We start from the raw sequence: 15,467 nt of genomic DNA, 5'->3' as shown, positions 1-15,467 counted from the left end.
AAATTACCAATTTAAAGTCGGTAGTTAAACTTTTTCAAAAATCGAAAGTGTCAGTCGAAAAATGTTAATGACTTGTTTTATGATAAAAACTATTAAAAATTTTTTTTTCCTTCGCATCCAATAATTATGTGAAATGTAATTTTTCTTAATGTAAATTACTTACAAGAAAATTTAATTGAATCAAATCTATTTAATACCCAAAAAATTTTTTCATCTCTTCTAGAGGATGTCAATTTTGCCCGCGAAATATGAAATTTTTTTTTTAACCTCAGCTGAAAATTTTTTCTATTTACTTTGAGTATAAAAAAAAAAATTTTTCTTAACGTATTGAGTCCCCGAAAACTTAGTATGGCCTTAATACCCCACCCTAATTAAATTTACTGATATCATTGTTATTTTTTTATATATAAATAAATGTCACGTAATACTTTGTACTGTAAAAACAAAACTGTATCAGTAATATCTTAAAACAATTAATAAATTAAAATTTTTTATATCAGGAAATTTTCTCGTCACGATAAAAAAAAATCTTATTTTTAAAATTAATCAGCACACAAGTATTTATTTTTGTTTTTGTAACCTGGTTATAACAATCAAAAAAAAATATTTTTTTTTAATAATAATAATTAATTAAAAATTTTTTCATCTGTAAAAATGAATAATAAGTTATGAGTTTTATTTTTAAAAAATTAAAATATTAAATAATAGTAAAAAAAAAATCCATTTTTATTTTTACATAAATATTTATTTATAATACATTAGTAAATATAATTTGTTTACATTAATAATAAACAAGTATTTTACTGAGTATTATATTACATTTTTAAAATTATTATTTAATTTTAATTATCATATAATTCTGTGAAAAATTTTTTTACCATGACAGTAATTCACAATTCGCTAAAACAAATTACGAATTGATAATATGTCATTACTCATTAATTATTATTTTTTTTATTACATATTTAATTAATGTAATTATTTTTCTTACGTTAATTAAATTATTAATTACAATTATTTTAAATTGAACACTTCAGATTCCAAATAGTGATTTTTTTTTTTAAATAAAAAAGATTTATTGCACTTCGAACCGGTAACTTGTATTAAATTTTTTTTACATTAAATTTCACTAAGACTTTCTTTTTTATAAATACTGAATATTAATATATTTTACATCATAAATTCATAGAATTAAAACCGTAAGTATTAAATTAACTTTTTTTTAAAAATATGTTATCAATTATTTTTTACTCAAGTAAAATATTATTGACCTTGAAGTTTAATTTAAATAAATGCGTACAATAATATTATGATTTATAATTAACAGTGAAATTTAGCCCGGGGTCATGGTAACAAACTGCTTCTTACAGGTCTCTTGTACTCATCATCAATTTCATGAAGATCTGGTGGGTCCGCAAAACCACTGTCGTCGTAACGCGTACAACGTGATCCAGGTGAACGTGGTGGGTGAACTGAATGAACTGGATGAATACTGAAACAATAAATTATGAAAAAAAAAAGTTATATATGGACATGTAACATATACAAGTGTGGAAGACTGTAAAAACACCGGTATAAGTCCACGCAGTGTCTGGGGTTAAGTTTAACACTGAGTGTGATGTTAAAATGACAATTGTGTTACATGGAGTGAAAATTATAGTGACAGTTCCTAGTGCGCATAGTGTTATGGTAATAATTACTAGTAATGGGCTATGCGCTTAAAGGTTCTAGAGAAAATTTCCAAAACTATAGAAAAATTCCTATAATTATGGTAATATTTACTGTGTCAGGTGATAACTGAATTATGATAATGATTACCGTGTGTATGGGAATAGTTCCCATAATCACATAAGAATAGTTTTTTTATTCTCATTGTTATGGTATGGAAATAATCCCTAGACAACATGGTAACTGTTTCCATAATATGAGAATTTTCTAAATTTTATGGTAATTATTATTATGTATTATGGTGATAATAACCATATGTTATGGTAATGATTACTATAACATTTAGAAAATCTTCAAATGGAAATCATTGCCATAATCTATGTTAATGGTTACTATAATACATGGTAATTATTACTATAATCGACGGTAATTGTTACCATAAAAAATGGTAAAGATTACTATAATATTATGGTAACGGTTACCATAATATATGATAACGATTATCATAATATGAGGATTTTCTAACCGTTACGGTAACCATTACCATATATTATAGTAACCGTTATCATATGTTATGGTAATGATTACTTTAACATTTAGAAAATCCTCATATGTGAATCATTACCATAACGTATAGTAACGGTTACAATAATGTATGGTAATCATTACTATAATGTACGGTAATTATTAGCATAATATATAGTAATTGTTATCATACAATATGGTAATCATCACCATAATTAATGGTAATGGTTACCATACTATTTAGAAATTCTTTGTATTGGGGTAATCATTATTACAATGTATGGTAATCATTAACATAATATATGGTAATAATTACTATAACATATGGTAATTATTACATATGGTAATTATAATGACATTGGAAATATTCCCATATTGTATAGGAATAAAAACTATATAAATGAGAATGGTTACCATAATTTGCATGGGTACCGATTCTATAATCAATATTTCCAAAAAACCGGTTACCATCGTTATGGGAACCATTACCATAACGTTTAAAATAAATTTCATAAATCAAACTATGGCTAAAAAAAAAAGTCTGAAAAACGTTTGACCCTGCAGACCAGCCCCAGAACTTATCACTGTTTTCGAGTTCGAAAAGCTCGAAAATATCATTACTTGTTAATTTTTGAATTCTTCGACTTTACAACAAAAAAGGTTGAGATATAAAAAAAAAATTTTTAAATATGGCAAAAAAAAATTTGTTTTACTTTTAATTACCAAAAATTTTGAGTAAAATGGAACATAAAAAAATAAATAAAACATAAAATAAAAAAAAAATTTCAAAAATATTAAAGGTATTCCATTACGCCCCAGAAAAATATTTTTTTGTTAACGATAATTTAAAGATATATTCGAATCAGATAAAAGTGAATTGCTTTTACCCAAAAACAACAAGACCTAATTACCCGCTCGGGCATTCCGTAGTGCCCCGGCCTCTCCTATCTAAAGTTAAATACTATATACGATACGTAATATCAGCCTAAAACCAATAGCTCCGATATTAAAATCTATATAATTTAAAAATGATAAAAAATATTTATGTAACATTATTTTTATTACCTTGTACACCGGGACGGACTAGTCTCCGGCTCATCATATCTACGAGATAACATTGTGAAATCACGATGTGCTGATACTATTTTTTGTAAACGTGAAACAATTTCATAATCTGGCGTACAAATAGGCTCCGAAAGTAATTTAACAACAGAAACTCGGAAACTTTGTAATTGTGATTCTCTTCGTGTGACCTCCGATAAATTTTGTTTAACCTGAGCCAGTTCATCACGTAGTAATTGTAATGAATGATCATTAATAGATCTTTCTTGATCAGCACTCTCTGTTATGGTTCGCATTTGATCTTTCAGCATCGTTAATTTTCTACTGTAACGGGTTCTCAACATTTCACTCTCCACTAGACGCTTTTGTAGTTCTTCTATTTTACGACTGCGCTCTAACGCCGCAATCTGTAAAGTTCATTTTATCTCAAATAAAAATATTTTACTAGATAGCAGTAATTAAATTATTCATTAATTATTTAATATTGACCTTGTAATCAGCGGCTTCAGTTAACTGAGCGCTCAATTCACGATTACGAGATTTTTCTTCAGCTAATTGGATCTGTAGTCGATCGATTTGTTTCATTGCCTTTTTAGCTCTGCGCAAAAAAAAAAATTTCAGGGTAAAAGCGATTCAAATCCGGAGTAAATGCAGGGCGGGTTTTTTTTTAAATTTAATTACTCCCTTAGGAGTTAAAAGTTATCCTAAGGGGAAATTTATCGTGATAATCAAAATTTTGGATTAGAGTGAATGCGGATTCAAATAAAATTCAGATCACCGAAAAACCCCCTATTCAGTAAAAAACTTCCCTTTTACTCTGTATACAGTTAGAAATTTTGTGTTAAATTCAACACATTGCGTTTGTATTGATCTTTAACACAAATTTTATGTTAAATAAAATTGAACACATAAAATCTGTTCTTTGGACAGAAAATTTGTGTAAATTTAACAAATTTTTCGGGTTAAAATCAACTAATAAGCACATAATCCAACCAACTCAAGTATACTGATCTACACTGTGAAAAATTCCCATTAAATTTTACTATGGGTGCATTGTAACCCCGGACCATAAGAAAACTGGTACAAAATTTACAAGTGTCCCATAGTAAACGTATGCGCAGACGACACAATTGGGACCTATGCACATACGTTTACTATGGGACACTTGTAAATTTTGTATCAGTTTTCTTATGGTCCGGGGTTACAATGCACCCATAGTAAAATTTGTTGGAAACTTTTCACAGTGTACCCTTAGTAGAACTTATGTCAATTTAATGAACAATTGAACCAGTTCAAAAAGATATAAAAGTTATCTAAATTTAATGGTTAGATGAATATATTTAATTGTTAATAAATTATAATCCAAATTGTCCTGCAGAAAATGCTGCTACAATGCTTTGCTTAGTTATAGTAATGAAGAATTGCGCGGGAACGTTTAGTCAAACAACACAAATTTTGTGTTAATTTTCGAATAACACAGAAATGTGTCACATTCTAGATTTTCTAATCATTTAATATAAAAAATCTGTTAAAGTACACGGAGAGAAAATTATGGTAACAGTTACAATATATTATGGGAATGGTTCCCATACTGCATGGTAACCGGTTTTTTTGAAATGTTGATTATAGGAACGGCACCCATATATATTATGGTAATCATTCCTATAATTCCCATATGGTATCGGAATAGTTCCTATGGAATTATGGTAATCGTTACTATGCACCTATGGTAATGATTACTATAATATTATGGTAACCATTACCATATACGCTTAGGAACCGTTACAATGTGGTTATAGGATTGGTTCCTATTTGCTTATGGGAACTATTTCTATGAGTATGGTAATCATTACCATGATTCTTTCACATGCGATATGGGAACTGTTACCATAATGATAGGAATCGTTCCCATACTTATAAAAACTTTCCCAGAAAGTATGGGTCTATATCCCATAATCCCAAGTAATCATTACCATAACGGTATGGGATGATATTTCATAAACGTACTAGGATCAGTTACTATAATTTTTTCTCCGTGTAAAATAACACAAACGGTGTCTGTTGAATTAGCAGATTTCTGTATTAAAAATCAATACAAAAAATTTAACCAAATATTTTTTTAACACAAATACACAAAATTTCTAACTGTGTACACGGAGTCATTAAATAAAATTCATATTCACTCTGAAAAAGTAAAATGTATAATTAGTTAAATAAATAATTAAATTAATAAATTAAGATACCGTAAATTAGCGTCATCTCTTTCCGCTTGTAACATAGATTTTATTCTCACGCCATCTTCTTGTAATGAAAGTTTTCTACGCAACAAATCCAAGTGTAAATCCCGCCTTTGTAATTGTTCGCGTAAAGTTCTAACTCTTCTTTGAAGTTGATAAACAACTGACGTCTAGTAAAAAATAAAATCCATTATTATCATCAATTATCAACAAATAAATTCATATGTAAAAATATAACAAATATTTTGTCATTTCAATATTTGTTTTTGACTATCAATTTAGATGATAGATTTCGATAATGAGTGAATAAGTGGTGAGTAGTGCGCTATGCTATGAAAAAAAAAAATCTACAAAAAATATGATCCTAGATCTATGATTAAAAAATGCAGGCTTGATTTTTGGACGTTCGTAATTAATTTTCCTGCCTACGGCTTACTTCTTTGAGACAAGGAAGTTCGAAAGACCGCTCCCGTCGTATCCTGGGGAATGTCGTGTAGTTGTAGACTAGCTGTTAAAGCACATACACGAGACAAGACAATAAATACCGATATTAGAAGCAAAACACTCAAGGACAACTAACAACCAACAATTAGTTCATTTTATTTTAAATTTATATTAAAAGCTATTATATTTTTTTATTAATCATTGATAATAATTTATTAGACTTAATATAACGACTTTAATTAAATACTTTGTTACCTTATCGACGAGTTTATCTGTCTCAAGACGAGCTAATTGTTCAGCTCGAACTAAAAGAGCTTCTGTTTGAAGATCCAAACCGATTTCTTGGGAAATGTCATCCATTTGCATGGCTTTGCCCAAACGTTCCAAAAATATTGTAAACTAAAAATATATTGTTTAATTTAGTTGTAGAAAATTTTTTAAAATTTTAGTCTTCATGGAGAGAAAATTATGGTGACCAGTAATAATTATTTAGAATTATGGGCTATATCCCATAATTTTGAGAAAAATTTTCAAAATTATAAGAATAGTTTTTACAATTAGGGTTAAAGTTCCTATATTGGATGGTAAAGATTACCGTACTTATGAGAATAGATAACGTATTCATATTGTAATGATTACTGGGTGCGAATAGGAATAAATTTTATACACCATAGTAACTGTTCTTATAATATTATGGCAATCGTTCCTATACTACTGTTGTTGCATAGTAAGTATGGTTCCCATATGAATATGATAAACGTTACCATATAGTATGGTAGTGATTTCTATAATGTACAGGAATAATTACCATAATATATGGTAATGGTTATTATAACATTTAGAAGTTCCTCATATCATGAAAATCATTACCACAACATTTGGTAATCATTACCATAATGTATGGTAGCGGTATTTATTATAGTATAGTAATGATTACCATCTTGGGTAACGGTCACTATTATAGTATGGTAATGACTGCCATAATGTTTGACAACAGTCACTATTATAATATGTTAATGATTACTATTAAACGATGGTAATGATTACTATAATATTATGGTAATCAGTACCATAATGTATGGCAATGGTAACTATTATAGAGTGGTAATAATTACTATCATGTATGGTAACGGTTATTCTTATAGTATGGTAATGATTCCATAATGTTGGGTGACGGTCACTATTATAGTATAGTAATAACTACCGTAATGTTTGGCAAAAGTCACTATTATAGTATGTTATGGTTACTATTATAGTATGGTAATTATTACTATAATATTATGGTAATCAATACCATAATGTACGGCAATGGTAACTGTTATAGAATGGTAATAATTACTATCATGTATGGTAACGGTTATTCTTATAGTATGGTAATGATTACCATAGTATACAGTAATCATTATGTTTATGTATGATATCAGTTACTTTAATATTATGGTAACGATTACCATAATGATACAGGAATTATTACCATAATTTCATAGGAACCATTACTATAATCTTCCTTCTAATATCAGGATTAAAATGAATCTAGAGAATCTAATAATAATAATTAATTTAACAAATTTTAAAAACAATAATTTTTATAGGTCTCATTGTTTTAAAGATTAATTAATAATATATACGATTACTTTCTTTAACTGCTTAAAAAAAAAAAAAAATAAATAAATAAAAGAAGTCATTTTATGAAAGTATTAATTAGTTTTTATACTTACACTATGTTTATCCCGTCTTAATGATTCTTTAGTTAACTCACAACTTGTTAAATCAGACTCTAATTTATGAACTTTTGCTTCTAAATTCGCACGATCGTCTTCAAGATTTCTTATTTTCATCATACTTGACTCTAATAATTCACTTTGACGGTTTGCTGAGTCAGAGAGACCATTTAATTTTTCTTTTAAGTTATTAATTTTCTATTTCAAATACAATAATTAACATCACAAATCACAATACATTTTAATTAAAAAAAAAAAAATAATAACATAGTATTTAAATAACTTACTAGTACATGATCTTTATTTTCAGCAATTATTTCACGTATTCTATCTTTTATCGAGTTCTCATGAGATTCAACAAATCTATTTGGCGTACTTACAAGTATTGCTAATGATTCAAGAAGATGACGCATTTCATTTTGAACACGTGAAAGTTTTTCTTCTCGATTTTTTAAGTCATCTAAAATCAATTATTAGTTTTAATTCATTCAAATACTGAGAAAAAAGAAATTTTTTTTTTTTCAAAACAGTGTTTTTAATAGTATTTTTATTCATTTCTTAGAAAAAATGGATCATATATAGCCATATACGATGATTCATATATGGTCATATATGATCCATGTATGGCTAGAGACAATAATCCATATACGGTCATACATGATCATGCATAATAATATACGAACTATATATGACCCTATATGACAATATATACATATATATCTGGTCATATTTTGCCAGTTACTATACATGACCATATATAGTCATATGCGGCCATATATTGCCAAATTCATATATAACAATCTATGGTCATATACAATGATTCATATATGGTCATATATGATCTATGTATGGCTAGAGACGATAATCCATATATGGTCATATATGATCATGCATAATAATATACGAACTATATATGACCCTATATGACAATATATACATATATATCTGGTCATATTTTGCCAGTTACTATACATGACCATATATAGTCATATGCGGCCATATATTGCCAAATTCATATATAACAATCTATGGTCATATACAATGATTCATATATGGTCATATATGATCTATGTATGGCTAGAGACGATAATCCATATATGGTCATATATGATCATGCATAATAATATACGAACTATATATGACCCTATATGACAATATATACATATATATCTGGTCATATTTTGCCAGTTACTATACATGACCATATATAGTCATATGCGGCCATATATTGCCAAATTCATATATAACAATCTATGGTCATATACAATGATTCATATATGGTCATATATGATCTATGTATGGCTAGAGACGATAATCCATATATGGTCATATATGATCATGCATAATAACATACGAACTATATATGACCCTATATGACAATATATACATATATATCTGGTCATATTTTGCCAGTTACTATACATGACCATATATAGTCATATGCGGTCATATATTGCCAAATTCATATATAACAATCTATGGTCATATACAATGATTCATATATGGTCATATATGATCTATGTATGGCTAGAGACGATAATCCATATATGGTCATATATGATCATGCATAATAATATACGAACTATATATGACCCTATATGACAATATATACATATATATCTAGTCATATTTTGCCAGTTACTATACATGACCATATATAGTCATATGCGGCCATATATTGCCAATTTCATATATAAAAATCTATGCACATATATAGTCATATATTGTTATTTTTTATATATGACAGGACATACTTATATGCTGTCGTATATTTTCAATATCCATGTATGACCATATATAATTATATGCGGCCATGATTGTCATTTCCCATATATTACAATAAATGGCCATATATTGCCATATGCGATCATATATTGCCATTTTCCATATATGAGTATATGTAGTCATGTGTGGCCATATATTGTTAATTCTTCGACATAATCATGTATGAGCATATATATTGTCATATGTTGGCATATATAGTCGTATATAAATTGAAGATAACTTTTTTCCAAAAAAAATTCGTTCTTTTTCGAAAAAATTCAACCAAATAAAAAATTTTTAAAAAAATTTTTGGCGAAGTTAAAAAACATTATTTCAAGTCTACAGAAAAATCCATAGTTATTATTATTATTAAATTTTTTTATTAATCAATGAAGAAATTTTCAAATCAAAATATATATATATTTTTCATCAGTTCAAAAAAATAGAATAAAATAATTAGTCATTAACTTTTAGTACTTTTAAAATTATAAATTTGTACCTCGCAACTGACAAATGAGTGTCTCTTGACTTGAAACATTTCCCGTAATACTAGTGAGATTTCTATTAGCATTTACTAATTTGTCCCTGAGTTCATTTAATTCTCTCTCAGTGGCCCTGTACTGCATTTCAAGGCACTCTTTATCCTGTAAAAGACTCACAATTAATTAAATGTAACTCTATCTATCTTCAAATATAAATATAACTATTGTATATATATGTACATATTATCAACAATTTAAATAGTTAAATAATAGACCTGACGAAGTCGTTCTAGTTCAGCTGATTGCGTGCTAACTTGTCGTTGTAATTGATCTCTTTCAATATTAGAACGTTCTAACAAATCTCTGCAACTTTTAGATTCATTTTCTACACTAGTTAATTGACTCTCAAAATTAATACTTTTAGTGCGAAGTCGATTTACTTCTTGAACAAGTTCCTCAGCTTTGTGGATTACCATTTCTGGGCTGTGATGTGTACTATCGCAAAATTCACTATTCAGTGCATGGGCTAGTCTTCTAACAAAATCCTAATTCAAAAATTTCAATCATTAATATTTTTTAAATAATTAATTTTTTTTTATAAAAAATAAATTTTACTCCAGTCAAGACCGCATGTAAAAAATACTTCATAAAAATTCGAATTTGAATTTTTAAAATTATTAAAAACACTTTTTTCTAAGTATTAAGAAAAAAAGGACTTTGATCCTGCGGAATGACTCAAAAATTTTTAACTGTTACCGAGCGCCAATGAGTTTAAAAATTTTATTCTGAACATTAACAGGCAAGTCCATTTTTTTTTCTGAATTTTCTATAGATTTTTTTGGGAGATGTATTAATTAGGAACTAGAGGCCAAAATAGCTATTTTTAGCCTTCGATAGTGTAAAAAGTGACATTTAAATAATAAGATATGTCATAAAAAAACTTTTATTGTGAGCATAAATGAGGAAGTCCTTTTTTCCAGTATTTTTTCAGGAGACGTATTAATTAAGAACTAAAGGCCAAAATGGCTAATCAGCCTTCGGGAACATTATTAATGACATTTGAGTAACGAAAGGCCTCATAAAGAAATTTTGTTTCAAGTATAAGCCAGCAAACCCTTTTTTTCTGTATTTTCTAAGCATTTTCTAAGAAAACGTATGAAATAGAAACTAGAGGCAAAAGTGGCCATTTTTAACCTTCGATAGTATCAAAAGTGATATTTAAATAATATATAATAAAACACACTAAAAAAAAATACTTTTCGGAGTATCAATCAGTAAATTATTTTTTTCGCTGTATTTTTTAGATATTTTCTCAGGAAACGTATTATTTAGTAACTTTAGGCCAAAACTGGCCATTTTCAGCCTTCGGGAACATAAAAAATGACGTTTGAATAATAATATGTACATAATACTTATTATAAAAAATTTTTATTTTGAGAATAAGTGAGCAAGTCCTTTTTTTCTGTATTTTCTTAAGTACTTTCTCAGAAAATGTATTGAATAAGAAATAGAGGCCAAAATGGCCATTTTTAGCCTTCAATAGTATCAAAAGTGATACTTAAATGATATATATATTAAAATGCAATAAAAAAAAATTTTTCAGAGTATTAGTCAGTAAACTCTTTTTTTCACTGTATTTTTTCAGGAGACGTCTTAAATAAATACTAGCAGACAAAATGGCCATTTTTCGCCTTCGAGATCACTAAAAGTGACGTTTAAGTAATAAAATGTATTATAAAAAAATTTCGTTTTGAGCAAAAGCCGGTAGATCTTTTTTTCTGCTCTCTAAATCTGAAACCCTATTTTCGGTGGTTTTCACTTTTTCAGATTTTGAGAATTTTCCGAGTATTTTCTCAGAAGACGTTCGAAATAGCTATTTCTCGCCTTTAAAATTATCAAAAATGGTATCTTTACTCAATGTATATATGACAACAATATATAATATGATGTGATTCCAAAAAAAAGTTTTTTCGGAATGTCAGCCAATAAATTCCGTTTTCTTCTGTATTTTCTGCACATTTGTTCAGGAAACGTACTATTTAGTAACTTTAGGCCAAAAGTGGCCATTTTCAGACTTCAGGAACTTCAAAAAATATTTTAATAATAAAATATGATATAACTAGCCAAAGAAAATTTATATTTCCAACAGAAAACCCGAAAATTTTCTATTTTAAAAAACTCAAACCTGTAAATTCAAGCGCGCGCGTTCTTTCAAATCCGTTTCTTCAGTAAGATGATGTTCTAATTGCCGAATTTTCTTTTCATACTCTCGATTTTTTTCTTCATGATACTTGACATCACGCTGTAAACTCTGGATCGTTATCTCACTTCGTCCATGAGTTGCATAAAGATTTCTTTCCCTGTCTTCTAAGTCCTAAAAATTTATTTAACCATTTAATTTTTATTTCTATACTTCGACACACAACTGCCTAATTTTTTTTTTTTCTAACTTGAATTCGTTTTTTCAAACTAGAGATTATAGAATTTTGTCTCGCAGCTTGTTCACGTAATTGATCGGCCTCCATCTGTAATTCAGTTACCCTCTGGTCCCGTGATCTCAATGTAGTCTTCATATCTTGAAGCTTTAAATAATAATAATAACGTCATAAATTAAATTGTAATAATAAATCATATCTTCTCGTAACACTTAAAATTTTAAAAATAATTTATCAAGATTTGCTGTTGTTGTTAAAATTAATTAACACTCGAGTTCATGATAATAAACATTAACCAGACTTACTTCTGATGAAAGTCGGTCTCGTTTATATTCCAGAGCTGCTAATTCACTTCTTAAACTTGTGGTGACGTCATGCGTCATATCCTCTTGATCATACTAAAATATATATATATTTTTTATTTCGTATAAAAAAAATTTATTTAAAAAATTCAAATTTTTTTTAATCCAAAAATGACACGAATTTAAAAAAAAAAAATAACTTTTTTTTTTGAAAATTTTTTAATTAGTCTGGGTAAGGATGGGGTAAGTTGACCACCTGCGGCACTGCCACTTAAAAATTTTTTTTTTCGTAATTAATTTTTGATATTTTTTTGAATTGAAAAAAATAAAAAAAAAGATTCAGAGGTAATATGAGCCACTAAAAAATATATTGTAGGAGTCGCGTCATGCTTAGAACTGGGAATTATTAAGATTCTGTCAAAGAAATAAGCGCTCGAAACAAATGTATAGATACATATATATGAATATATATAATAAATTTATATTGATGTATATCTATGTATAAAAATACACAAAATTCAAGTTAAATTCGTGATAGAGTGTTTCGTGACGTACTCGTACTATGCACGAGTTAACTCTATGAGCTAAATTTTGTTCGATATATATATTTATATATATGTATATTTCATACAGTTTAAACAGATAAATCATACTTAACATATTTCTAGTTTATTGTAAAACATGAAAGTACTTTCTATGTATAAATACTATCCTATTATTTGAATCAATGTTAAAAATAAATAAGAAAGAATATGTACTAATTTTTTATTGCGTCACATATTTTAAAAAAATAAATTCGAGTTTTAATAGCCCGTGTGAAAAAAAATGTTGACTATTTTAAACTTTAAAATATGACAATTGACAATTAACTTTTTTACACAACTTTTAAACTTTGGAAAATACAAAGAAAAAAACAATTGACCTAGTACTTTAAATTAACGTTTTTAGACTCTTTTGTAACTTTTATTTCTCTCCATTAAAAGTGCTAAGATTCATATTTATTTTTAGTGTAAAAATACATTCAAAAAAATAGATTGAACTTTTTGAAATTCTGAACCCTTGTTTTTCTTTTAACATGTCTTAATATTAGGATTTTTAATTTTCAAAGGTGTCATGTTTTGAAGTTTGTAATAGTTAACACTCGGGTCAAAAATTAACGATTTGGACTTTTTGGACTTAATTAACTTGATTTTGACTGCTATAATTTTTTTGACTTACATCTGACTTAGTTAACTTATTTTTGGCTACACTTAATTTTTTTTAACTTCAATACAACTTTTTTAAATTCAAAATTCAAGTGAAATTCAAGAAGATTCTGAAGTTAGCAAATTAGTAATTTTTTGATTTTTTTTTATACAATAAATTATAAAAAAAAAAAATATTTAAAAAATTTGCACCTGTAGTTTTTTAAATTTTCTACATGTGCATATTTTTAGTTTTTGTTTTTTTTGTAATTAGTTTGTTGTAAAAAAAACCTGATCATTACTAATCGTCTGTTAACCAGGATTATAAATTCAAATCAAATTTGATTTGAATTTAATTTAAATTTAAATCAACTAAGTAAAATCAAAGACATGACTTTAATTTGACTTAGTCGGGGTAAATCGGTACTAAGACAACTTAAAAAAAGAACTTAAATGACTTGCTTTATTTCCAATTTTTAAAATTGCGCCAAAAGTTATTTTTTTGACGGGGCGCTTTTCCAAAACTTATTTGTTTTTTTTACACAGGAATGTAACGATTTTTTTTTATTACCATAAAAATTAAAGAGAGTATTGTATAGTGGCAGGTAAAATCGATTCGCTATAATACTATGGCAACGTACACTATTCTCAGGTCAATATTCGTTTGTGTATTTTCATACAAGCAGCACATGTACTAAATTAATTATAAATATATACCATATTAATTATATAAAATATAAAATGAATGAATAAAAAAAAAATTTCTGTAATCTTGACTCCCTAAATTATTCTAAAATTTACAAAACTTGAAATTAATTTTAAAAAATTTTTTATAAAAATTAAGTGACAAATTTTTATATTTAAAAATTTAAAAAAATAAATTCAACAATGACGAATTTGAAATTTAAAAAAACCTTGTCAGGTGTTGAAATACAAAGTGTCTCAAAAATCTTCAAATCTTCTTCTGTATTTCCGGGTAAATCCTTAGAATCTTCTGCCATCTTTAGTAAATTAAAGTCACAGATTTTATATAAAAACAAGTAAACAATCAATATAGATTTTTTTATACTACTATAAATATAAAAATATAAGTAAGTATATTTATAAATAAGTTGATCATACTTTGAAATTTAATTAAATTATTTTTATCATTATTTTTATTTATCGAAAATAACAAACGCGGATACACGACGCGAGCGCAATTTATTAAAGTGTTAGCTTCGTCGATTTAATGTCAACACGCAAAGTCGAAGGGTGTATGACGCCATTGCATGTACTAGTTTTGTTACAACTGAGTTTTCAAAATAATCGAAGAAAATAACGAACTTTCTTACTTTTAACTCTTGTTAAACTATCGATGTTACAGCACACACTAGAGATGATAATTTTATTGTTCGGTTGCTAGGATAAAAAAAAAAAAAAAAAAAAAAAAAAAAGTAATTCGGAAGAAATAAAATTTTAATTATTCATTTTGTCTAGAAAAAATTAATCATAATTTTAATGCCGATAATTATGCAGCTCTCACTTTTTTTTGCAGTAAAAAATTGAAAAATAAATATTTTTTTTTTTTAAGAGTAATAAAAAAATATATTGAGATCATAAAAAATAAATATTTAATTTATTTTTATCAGTTGAGTCATAAG

At 26.9% G+C, this 15,467-nt stretch overlaps 1 protein-coding gene across 1 annotated transcript; it reads right to left on the bottom strand.

The window, feature by feature from the left end:
• Positions 1–1,288: 1,288 nt before the first annotated feature.
• On the bottom strand, positions 1,289–14,825 carry LOC103573649 (coiled-coil domain-containing protein 170). The gene is made up of 13 exons (XM_008552818.2): positions 14,739–14,825; positions 12,644–12,736; positions 12,354–12,485; positions 12,089–12,277; positions 10,179–10,448; positions 9,921–10,065; positions 7,945–8,117; positions 7,655–7,855; positions 6,192–6,335; positions 5,499–5,662; positions 3,745–3,853; positions 3,259–3,662; positions 1,289–1,492 (listed from the first exon to the last, which is right to left on the bottom strand). The coding sequence occupies exons 1-13, from the start codon at positions 14,823–14,825 to the stop codon at positions 1,345–1,347; spliced, it is 2,259 nt and encodes a 752-aa protein (XP_008551040.1). The 3' UTR covers positions 1,289–1,344.
• Positions 14,826–15,467: the final 642 nt, after the last annotated feature.

The sequence above is a fragment of the Microplitis demolitor genome, chromosome 9, assembly GCF_026212275.2.
Source record: "Microplitis demolitor isolate Queensland-Clemson2020A chromosome 9, iyMicDemo2.1a, whole genome shotgun sequence".
Lineage (NCBI taxonomy): Eukaryota > Metazoa > Arthropoda > Insecta > Hymenoptera > Braconidae > Microplitis > Microplitis demolitor.
This window is presented reverse-complemented; position numbering and strand designations above follow the sequence as displayed.